The 12,040-nt window shown below is 37.3% G+C and overlaps 1 protein-coding gene across 1 annotated transcript in view; it reads right to left on the bottom strand.

Moving 5' to 3' along the window:
- The window catches only part of NRK (Nik related kinase), a gene marked incomplete at both ends in the record, with an annotated part of 135,068 nt that overhangs the window by 31,660 nt on the left and 91,368 nt on the right, over positions 1-12,040 (bottom strand). Inside the window, 6 exons of the mRNA XM_084258718.1 lie at positions 388-452; positions 4,869-4,976; positions 5,743-6,913; positions 8,389-8,452; positions 10,703-10,878; positions 11,880-11,958. Of these exons, the coding sequence (XP_084114844.1) occupies positions 388-452; positions 4,869-4,976; positions 5,743-6,913; positions 8,389-8,452; positions 10,703-10,878; positions 11,880-11,958 (1,663 nt within the window). The remainder of the gene's footprint in view (positions 1-387; positions 453-4,868; positions 4,977-5,742; positions 6,914-8,388; positions 8,453-10,702; positions 10,879-11,879; positions 11,959-12,040) is intronic.

Here is a 12,040-nt window from a genome sequence, read left to right as displayed (position 1 = left end):
ATTTATGATACTACAAGATAAAACATGAAAATGAAGTAAATGGCACATGTGAAAATTTCAGATCCTTTTATCATAAATTGCTAGTTGAAAGCTGTCAAAAATATATTGGTGTTTCTTTTAACGAATTGTGGGTTACTGGCCAATTATCAAATTAAATGGCACTGAGACTACAGTATGTCCAAAGGACTACTGAATGTATAAAAGATCTACTTAATGGATAAATGCAGTTTGGGTTTTAAATGTTGGTCACTGATATATCATTGATGACAATGTCATCAATATTCGAGTTTTGACTCCACACAGAAATCAGTGTCAAATAAATAAGCTTCAGTTTTCCATGTGATAATAAACCATCAGTAGTTGAATATAGAAATTAGAGACACATACCTTGGAGAGAACTTAACCCGCTGTGCACGATCTTGGTTGCAAGGCATAGAAGATCTCTCTTGGACCTTAAAGACACAATGCAATACTTTGATAGAATTCTTGATAATAAATTATTTTAAGTAAATACCCTTTTTCATATAGAGATATTTTCTAAAAATCCAAAATACAAAATCTGATTTTCATAAATAAACCATAATTTCATTATTATTTATAGGAAAAAAATTAGAACTGCTTAACCATGATTTCTAATGGTATCCTTGAATTATATAGTATAATGACACATTTTAGAGATTGTATAAACATCCTCATTTTGTTATTGAAAAATCTGTAGCCCAGAATGTTACATGAAGTTAAAGAACATCTAGAATGTAGGCCACCCAACTCCTAATTTAATGATTTTTAAAAAATTCTGTTTTCACATTACTTTTCAGGTCAAGCCCAAACTTTTCACTCACTTGCTTAAGCTAATTCTAGATTTTCAAAAGTTGTAACACATATGTACACATAATTAAAATCTCTCAATAGTCAAAAGTATCCTGATCTTTAACAATGTATATTTTTTCACTTTAGAGAGTGATTTTTCACTATAAAGTCATATCAATGTTACAAGGGTTTTTTCAATTCTAAATAAATTTGACAAAAAACCACTAACAGCCAAAGCCCTACTGATGAAAATAAAGGAGAAAGGAGGTATCACACTTCCAAACTTCAAGCTATACTGCAAAGCCATAATAATTAAAACAGTTTGGTATTGGAACAAAAACAGACACACAGACGAATGGAACCAAATAGAGAGCCTAGAAATAAAGCTACACTTATATGGACAACTAATCTTTGACAAAGGAGCAAAGAATATGCAATGGAACACAGCTTGTTCAATAAATGGTGCTGGGAAAACTGGACCATCACATGCAAAAAAATGAAATCAGACCACTACCTCTCATAGTACAGAAAAATCAACTCCAAATGGATAAGAGAACTGGACATAAGACCCAAAACCACAAAATATATAGAAGAAAATATAGGTAAAACACTACAAGACATACATCTCCAAAACTTATTTAAAGACTCATCACCCAAAGCAAAGAAAGTCAAGGAAAAGATAAACACCTAGTATTACATCAAACTGAAAAGCTTCTGTACAGCAAAAGAGACATTAACCAAAACAGAGAGACACCCCACTAATTGGCAAAAAAATCTTTGCACTCCATAAAAATGATAAGGGACTGATCACAAAGATATACAAAGAACTCACACAACTCAACAAAAATAAAATAAACAATCCAGTCAAGAAGTGGGCAGAAGAATTTAAAAGACATTTCTCCAAAGAGGAAATGCAAATGGCCAACAGGTATATGAAAAAATGTTCAACATCCCTTATATCAGGGAAATGCAAATCAAAACCACATTGAGATATCACCTCACACAGTAGGTGTGAGGCACATATCAAAAAAACAAGGAATAACAAATGTTGGCGAGGATGTGGTGAAAAGGAACTCTCCTACATTGCTGGTGGGAGTACAAACTCGTCCAATTACTTTGGAAAGCTGTCTGGAAGTTCCTCAGTCTATTAAAAATGGAGCTACCATACGACCCGGCAATTCCACCACTAGGGATCTACCCAAAGGACACAAAAACATTGATTCAAAAGAACACCTGTACACCTATGTTTATTGCAGCTCTATTTACAATAGGTAAAACCTGGAAACAACCCAAATACCCCCAAATAGATGACTGGATCAAGAAGATGTGGCATATATACACAATGGAATATTATTCAGCAATCAAAAAAATAAACTCAGCCATTCGCAGCAACGTGGATGGAGCTAGAAGGAATTATGCTCAGTGAAAAAAGCCAGAAGGAAAAAGAAAAATATCGCATGGTTTCACTTATAGCAAGAATATAGGGGAACCGAATAAGACAACAGTGTAAAAAAAAATAACACTACAAAACACAACAAAGCAAAAACAATTATAAATCAGAGACCTACTGCAGGGGAGGAGGTGGGAGAGGGATCAGAGGGAGGGAGGAGCACAGGGGACTGAGGTGATGGTGCACGGATGTGTTGGTGAAGGAACCTCTATGGGGACTACACCTGTGGGGGTGGAGGGAAGCAAATATTGTTTAAAAAATGAACAATGATGTAAAAAAATGAAAAAAAAAATCAAAATAAATAAATAAATAAATTTGGATTTTGATCATTATTCCTTCATCTAATACTAAAAATGTCTGGAGAAAGCATATATAATAAGCCAGCTTCCACTGCTGGGGAAAATTTACTTTCTGTCAACATTAGTAGAGGGGCCCATGGAATGTCGCCATTCCTCATTTACTTTTGTGTCACTAGGTTTCTACCCAAATGTATTTAACTACCAAAGGAAAAGTCATTATGACATTCAACTAGGAAGTCACATTAGATTATTTAGAAAGGAAAATTCATGTTACTTTTTAAAAAATATCTTATATTTTCATGCTGATAAAAATCACTCTGTAGTTTTCTTTTTTAATAATTTATTTCTTTTGGTATATTTTAATTTTACATGAGTGTTCATTTTTTTTTTGCAATGTTTGCTTTCTTTTCTCAGGTATAGTCCCCATAGAATTTCCACCTACACTTTTTTTTTTCTCTATCCAGTGACTTATCAAGTTTGTCTTCACACTCCAACAGATGGGTAGGTAAGAAATTAAAAGTGTCGAATGTTCACATGTTTTGCTAATGAGTGTTTGCAAATACAACCAGATGTTTGGCAGTATGCAAGACATGCATCTGACTGAAGACTCCAGTTTTTGATTCAGATTGCTGGCATCATAAAATGACCCAGTCTAGACCTCCTGGTTCACGAAGATGATTTCAGAATGTTTATTGATATGAGTGAATGAGAAGTCAAAATTACTCAGAATAAATAAAGGCTCAAAATAAGAAAGACCAATGCCTAATATGATTGATTGTATTTGGTCTCAGAAATGGGAAAGAAGGGAATGATAACTAAGTAAATCAGACGCTACGGTAAATGATGTATTCCAAACCAGTCATAGCTCACTGTATTTTCTGCTTAAGATGTCATGCTTAAGGTAATAATTGTTACCTGAGTAATGGCAAAGTTTTCATTTAATGACAAAAAGGGGTTCCTGCTTCATTCCCAAGTGGAACATCTAACAATTTACCAGAGGGACACTACACTGAGTGAATCATGAAGTTTGGGGTTAAGATTGAAGCACCCCTTGCATCTCAGAGACCAACACAGATTGGTCCCAGAGGGGACATATTCATACCTCATTGGACAGAGAGAGGGTAGACAGAAATGCTTGGAGTCTGTGGTCTAGGGTTGGGACACAGATGACATGTTGTAGGATCAGCTGGTGTACTAGAAAGGGGAGAGTGAAAAGGGTGTGGAGGCACACCACCCTTGATCAGGTGAAGCCCCTATGAAGGAGGTGGAGTGCTCCCGACAGGGTAGGACCCTGGTAAGAAGGAAAACAGCGACCACACTCCCTCACACTCCCCCACCCCCAACCACAGTGCACTGACAACAGACTGCCAAGTCCAGATCTAACAAATTATCAGTACTCAATAATTTTAATAAAATCGACAAGTGTATTTAAAAATGCTACTTATGGCATTTTATAATGAAATGTGAAAACATTTGGAAACATCTTTATATATATACAGTGAACCAATGATTTCAAACTGGCCAAAGCAAGAAAATACAAAGTCATGTATGAGCAAACTATTCACAGCATAAGACCAACCACTGGATGTTAATATTACCATGTATACAAAATTTTACTGACATGGCTTTAAACCCAACTTCTCTAGTTTGGGTATATTAAAAATATCCACAATTATCTGAAGAGCTATGAAAATTCTTTCTTTCCAACCATCTATATGTGAGAAGCCAGCTTTTGCTCATATATTTCAATTTAAACAACATATGGCAACAGAAGCAGATATGAAAATCCAGCTGTTTTCCATTAAGTGAGATGGAAAATATAGTTATTTTTCATTAAAAATGTGCTTATTAGGTTAACGTGTAATGCTTTTATTACTTTTCAAATTAATACACATTTTAATTTTTTTGGCTTTAATTTCTAATAAATTAAATACTGAATCACAGAATCCAGGTAAACAAGTTTTCTGGCATCTTCAATGCTTAAGTGTATGAAAAGACCTAAGACCATGAAATTTAATGGACTATCCTAGAGGACTACGGGTGCCCTGGCATTGGGTGTGGTGTGGTGACACACAACTGAAGAGTTATGATCCTGTACCTTCAAATTACGTATGGTGTTGTATACAAACATTACTTTAATAAAAAATAATACAATTAAAAAGTAATAAAATAAAAACTACATTAAATTAGCAATAGAAGGCCAGTGCAAACCATCATTACCTCAGAAAACATAATTTTTAAAACGAACAAAAAAGAACCACCGTTGTAGGCATGTATTAATGCCACAGCTAACTCACTGAGAAACTTACATCATTTCCTTTAGTATTTGGAACGTACGGCTGCAAGGGTTCTATTTGGACTTCAGCCTGAATTGAATGAAATACTTCATCATTGTCTGAGGATTCATCTTCTTTGTCCTTTGAAACAAAAAGGAAAATAAAAGCTTCTATTTTAAAATGCAAATGATAGGAGCAACTGTAATAGTATCCTAATATACAATTTAATAATTTCAAATATCAAAATTTACTTAAATCATTAGTTTCTAACAGTTTTTGTCTCTGCATCCATTTCAGAATCTGAGGAAAACTGCATATACAAACACATGTCTGCATATATTTTATAGGGGGATCACTGACTTCCTGCAGCTCATGTGCTAGATCCAGGTTAAGAATATGTGGTGTAAAGTTTGATTAACTCATAACTGAGTACAAAAATTAGTACAATTCACTCAAATGGTAGAGCTCAACACTATACAGGAAAAAAGAATAAAGAAACTTTGAGGTTAGAGAAATAAAACCAAATTTCTCTTGTGTTTTCTATGGAGTTACATCTGAAAATTTTTATTATGAAAGTAATTTTAAAGATACAAAACAATTTTAAATGCGAATATGATATCCTTTTACTAGTTATCGGAATAATAGGTAGAAAACTAATAATCAGAATGAAATCTCTACAGAAATATTAAGCAATTGCCTGAATTTCTGAAGCAAACTTTTCTTTCTCAAATTTAGTCACAGTTATCTCGAAATTTCAGGATAATTTACTTGAAAGACAAATTAGTTAATCTCTGGGACACAGGGGATTTTTATTTCATTTGACTTTACAGAGGGAAAACACGAGTATGAACTAACCAGCATATTTTCTTTGCATATTCAACTCAGTAAAAATATCAGAAATTCTTACGTCTGCAACTTGTCTCAATTCTTCCTCATGCTGATTGAAGATCTCCTCCCATCTGCGCTGGCGCCTTCGCCTGCGGGCTTCTAAATCTGAGAGCTCAAACTCTTCAGGTTTCCGTGATAATTTTGCTCGGAACCTCTTTGGTGATAGTCTTTTTGCCAATGCCTGCCTCAGACTAGAAACTTTTGATTTTTTCTTACGTGCCTGCTCTGGCTGAGAGTAAAATATGTTTGACGACAGGTTTTCCATTAAAGTTTGGAGTGGACCAAGTGGCTTCGAGTTATGGGAGTTTGGTGCTCGAAGTAAATCTCTTGAAAGACCCTCTATGAGTGCTTGCACTGAGCCAACTGCCTGTGGGGGCTCTAGAGCCCAGGCCTGTGCCTGTGGTGACCTTTCAGTTGGCCCCTCAACTGGAATGAGCACCTGAGTATCCAAATGTAGTGGCAACAGCACATGGTGGTTCTGTGACAGTAGGGGCAGGAACACCTGGGCATGAACTCGTAAAGACTCAGGTTCCTCTGCCTCAGTCTCTGCCTGTGGGGGCTCAGCAGCCTGTTCCTGTACCTCTGCCTGTTCGGGTACCTGGTTCTGCTCCATTTGCTGTTCAGGTATCTGGTTCTGTCTCTGCTGTTGTTCAGGGGCCTGGCCCTGCCTTTGTTGTTCAGGTACCTGATCTTGCCTCTGAAATTCCTCTGGTACCTGGTCCAGATCCTGTGGCTTTTCTACCACCTGGGGTTGGGTCTGGGGCTGGGGCTGACACTCTTTGGGTACCTGGGCCTGTATCTGTTGAGGCCTAGGTGCCTTAACCTGAGCCTGTAGTGGCATGAGCATCTTGGCTGTCCTACGAAGTCGTGGAGGTGCCTTGAGCTGCATTGGTATGGGCCTAGATGACTTAGCCTTAATCTGAGGCTGCAGTGGCATGAACACCTGAGCTGCCCCGTGGAGGCGCCGTGGTGCCTGGGCTTGCCCCTGAAGAGGCCTAGGACCATTGTCCTGAGCCTTTAGTGGCGTGAACACCCTGGCTGCTCCCTGTAGATGATGAAGTGCCTGCACCTGTGGCTCTTCTCGATCAGGTAACCACCTTGGCTGAGAAGGTTCTCCATGCAGGACTCTCAGTGGTCTGCACCTACTGCTGGTTGGCAGTCTCAGAAGCTCATGAGTACAAGAAGGTCCTCTAAAAACAAACATGATTGCCAAGCAATTAGAATTGCCAGTAGAGTAAAACCATTCAGGAAAAATGTTTTTATTTCAAAAGATGGATATTTTCTGCAAAGAAGGTATTTTCAATAAATTTTGTTGAATCATTCTTGTATGTCTGAAATATTTGTATTATTAATGTACTCAGTATTAATGGCTTTCTAATCTACTTGATCATTCTATTGCCAGATATCAGGGAATCTCTGAGTAGTAATAGAAAAATTTCCACTCAAATATCACTTGAAAATTGAACTATTATTTGTTACATTAAGAATTAAGTTTTTCACTATGAGCCAGAGACACTTTTTGGGGGGTGGGGGGTGGGAGGGGAGGGATTGGGATCAAAATGGGGGGGTTGCAATTGTATGGGGAATATAAAAATAAAATCAATTATTTAAAAAAATAAAAAAAAAAAGAATTAAGTTTTTCCAAAGAGAAACCCCACCGACTGGGAGACCATTTTTGCACACAACACTGATGATAAAGGACTGATCACAAAAATCTACAAAGAGCTGATGAGACTCAACAAAAACAAAGAAAATAATCCAGTCAAAAAATGGGCAGAAGAGCTAAAAAGAAACTTCTCTGAAGAGGAAATGCAAATGGCCAACAGGCATATGAAAAAATGTTCAACATCACTTGTAATCAGGGAAATGCAAATCAAAACTACCATGAGATACCATCTTACACCAGTGAGAATGGCACATATTAAAAAAACTAGCAACAACAAATGTTGGCGAGGTTGTGGAGAAAAAGGAACTCTTCTGCACTGCTGGTGGGAGTGCAAACTGGTCCAACCACTATGGAGAGCTGTGTGGAGATTTCTTGAACGACTAAACATAGAGCCTCCATATGATCCAGCAATTCCACTCCTAGGTATTTACCCAAAGGACACAGACACATCAATTCCAGAGAGCACCTGCACCCCTATGTTTATAGCAGCACTATTTACAATAGCTAGGCTTTGGAAACAACCCAAATGCCCAAAAATAGATGACTGGATCAAGAAGATGTGGTTACATATACACCATGGAATATTACTCAGCATTCAAAAAAGATAAACACATGCAATTTGCAGCAACATGGATGGAGCTGGAAGGGATCATGTTCAGCGAAATAAGCCAGAAAGAAAAAGAAAAATACTGGATGGTCTCACTCATAGCAGGAATCTAGAAAACTTAAATAAGGGACCAGGAAAATGAATAACTATAAGAAAGAAAGTATCAAAATCAACAAACAACTATGAACCAGAGACACTCTATGGGGAGTGGGGGGCGGGGAAAGGAGGGATTGGAGTCAAAATAAGGGGGTTGTAATTGTATGGGGAATATAAAAATAAAATTTAAATAAAAAAAGAATTAAGTTTTTCTAAGTTAAATATAACAGTATGGCATCAACTGCCCTGCATGAATTGCTAACATCAAATTAGATATGCAATTTTGTCTAACACACCTGAATCTCCTGGTGGTGTACTGTTCCTTAATAGCTTCTTCTCTTTCAAAGACCAGAGGTATTCCTTTTTGGGAAAGAGAAAAGATAATGCAAAATAATCAGCAGAGACTAATGTAATCTGCCTTAGTCAATTTGCATGCTTAATGTTCAGGATGTTGAGTAAATCTGGAAGGTACATCTTCACATCACACCTGGTTGGTGATCCAGACAATATCCTAGTTCCTGGGCCCACTTTTGTAGCAGAGTGCAGATATTGTATGCAGACTAATTTCTCTAAATAGGAAAGAAAATCCATTGATCTAATTGCTACAATTCTAAAGAAAAATATTTGAGTAAGGCAAAGGAAGAAAGGAAGAAGATAAACTCTAGATAGTTTAGAGTTAGTGAGTCATGGAGAGCATGGCTAAGAAGTGTGCTCTAGTTTTTTTTTTTAAGGATTTATTTATTTTTGTGTAGAAGAACTGGGGTGTAGGCGAGAGGTGCGGCGGTGGCGGGGGGGGGTGCGGTGAGAGGAATCACCAGAGACAGAGTGGGGAGCAGAACAGGTGGGTCTCCTGAAATAGACTGCTGAGGGGAGCAAGAGGCGAGACAGGAGAGGTCTGCTGTGCCACGTGGGTAGCTCCCTGGCCAGGGATCAAACTCGTGCTGCAGTGGCTGGCAACAGCTTGATAGCGCTGAGACTTTAACCCTTGTGCCATCAGGGAGGCCCAGGTGTGCTCTAGACTAAGGACTTAATGGCTTGTGCACACACCTATCTTTGGTCCTTTCAAGGATGATTTTTTTTTTTACTGTTTTTTTTTTTATTTTGTTTGTTTTTTTAGATTTATTTTTATTTATTTATACAAGCACTGGGTACAGTCAGAAGCGCGGGAGGGTGAGAGAATTGAACGGAGCCAGAGTGGGTTGCAGAGCAGGCAGACTGAAGTACACTGCTGAGGGGAGGGAGCAGTGGGTGGCAGGAGAGGTCTGTGCGCCATGTGGGACCCTCCTCAGGTGGCCGGGGAGCAGCTGGGGATTGAACCAGCGCTGCGGATGCTGTGGCCAGCTTTGCAACCCAGTGCTCAACCGCTGTCCCACAGGGGAGGCCCTCAAGGAATATTTTTGACAATGAGTATCAGCATCTTTGTTCCTTTCAATGAAAAGGTAAAAATCTTAATTCTGAGTTTTACACTTAACACATTGAAAATGTTTGACTTCTTTTCTGTCAGCTATGCCATTACTACTTAAATATAGAAACTTATAAACAAGAGTTTTCTTTGGAATTTCCTATATTAAAGTAATTAGGGCAACTACGTTTACATCTTCCATACACTCTCCATATACATGTAACTTTTACTGCAGGTAACCTTCAAAAAATATTACAACTCTGGAAATTAGTAAATGTTCAAGTAAATGTGGGTCTCCCTGCATCCTTTTGAGATTGGCTGATCTCTGAGAAGTTGGTCCGACAAGGTTCCAAAATGGTTAAGTAAATTAAATTTCTTCTGCTTCTCACTCCAAAAGAGGACACATGCAGTTTACGCAGAACAAAGAAGACCCACTGCAATCAATCCTATCGCTAATCTGAGGAAGGCTGCTGTATTTTCTAGGTTCCCCCATCACCACTGTCAACACTGCCTGTAGTGCCACAAACCAAATGTGGAATATGCAACACAACCTATAAAATTAGAACTTCCTAAGTAGTTTTCACTGATTTGGTGAAAATCCATTGTCCTATTTTTGGCATTAGTTGACAGAAACTTTATTTGTATAAATTAGTTCTTTAATTACATCATATAGTTGGAGATAAAAAAAATTAAGTATGGTGCACAGACCTTACTTCCAAATTAACCACCAATAAGGAGCCTAACTGGGATAATTGAAAATATGAACAAAAAGTCACATTAAGATACAGAGTTTGTTATCTTCTTATTTATTTTATTTCTTTAATTTTGGAGTTTTCTTCAAATTAGCACATCACAAAATTCTTCCTGTGGCTTTCAATGTTTTTGTAAATATGAACAGTTTTTAGGTATAACTGGCAACAATTTATAATCATATGTGTATGTATAGATATATAAATATATGTGTATGTATAAGTATATATGTATACACACACACACTCACACACTGTTCATATATAAGTATACACACACACACACTTGCAGGGGAGAGAATGAATTAAATGTACAAGGCACATTGGAAAAACAATATTGAAAGCCTTAGAATTTCTACTTTACATTTAATTTTAAACAAATATTATTTTTCTTGAAGAAAAAAAAACCTGCTCTTATCTAAATAGTAATTCTAGAAAAATGAAAAGTTCAGATTCTACCTTTTTTCTGTCTCTTTTTAATAATGCCAATAAGATGCTTCTTTAATGACTCAACAACATGTCCTTCATTTTTTATATTCTGAACAAATGGGTGACGAAGCATGTTTGCAGAAGTAGGACGAAATAGGAAATTCTTTATCATGCACTTTTCCATGAAATTGTGGAACTTGCGGGACCTAAAAGAAATGAATCAAAGAGATAAGAGCGCATAATCAGGCCTGCCATATCGTCTCCCTCCCTCCACCCAAGCTAGATCATATTTTTCGAGTTACTTCTAGCTATAATTGTCCTTTCAGATGCTAAATATCCTGCAGCTTGACAATATACATTATACAACAATGCCATTCAATCCTAAGAAGAGGTCAGATCAAAGGCATTTTCCACCCAAATAACAGGAGAAATTTCAGTGAGTTCAGTAAAATGCACATAGTGAAAAGTCAAGTGGTAGAATGGCAATTAAGTGCCATGTGCTACATGTAGACCATAAGACAGATCAGTCAGCTCACAGTATTTACATTTTGAAGTATGAATGTTTCATTAGACTCTCTGCACCTTTAGCTATAGAGGCATAGATGTAATGATCCAAAAAGGCATTCATAGCACCAGGACTAACTAACAGAAACCCTGAATTTGTAGAAAGAGTTAAATAAAATCACAAGGGAGAATGTCAGCAATCAAACCAGAGCAAGCATTAAATACTAAGAATAAACAAGAGATGCAAATACTAGACCATTAAGGTTTAGTGAGAAAGGTCCTCTAGTTAGCCTGTAACACCCTGGGAAAACAAGTTCTCTGCTCAATGTCTTTGGATGGGGCAGATAACTGGGCTGTATATCACAATCACTGTCTATCTAGGGCATAGTGAGAAAGGTTATAAACAGTTCCACTGACCCACATTACTGGAGAAACAATATGTCTTTAATGACAGGTCAGTAGTGCCATCACAATATGCTATGGAGGGTATTATTTATTTCTAGTTGGCTAGCTAGCTCTTAGTGAAAACTGGTTATTTAGAACTGGTACCACCTTCCTACATGCCCCCGTTAAGGTTCTGGTTTTGAGGAAATATTGTTCAACAGGATGTTGAAACAGGGCAAACCAACTGAATTAAAACTTCTCTATTACATAAAAAAAAGTCAAGTTAATGTGTTTAGTTGATTAAGACATTCATCTTTACCATCCACTGGATTTGACTTTGGGAGCAGATTCCCTCAGAATAACGAAGAGGGCTTCCAGGGGCTGAAGATTACACAGGGCTATAAAGGGAAATAGAAAAGTTTAAAATTAACAATAAGAACTGCAGAGCACACTCTTCATTACAAAAGGGATTCTCTGTCA

This window comes from Talpa europaea (genome assembly GCF_964194135.1).
Source record: "Talpa europaea genome assembly, chromosome: X".
Taxonomy (NCBI): Eukaryota; Metazoa; Chordata; class Mammalia; order Eulipotyphla; family Talpidae; genus Talpa; species Talpa europaea.
This window is presented reverse-complemented; position numbering and strand designations above follow the sequence as displayed.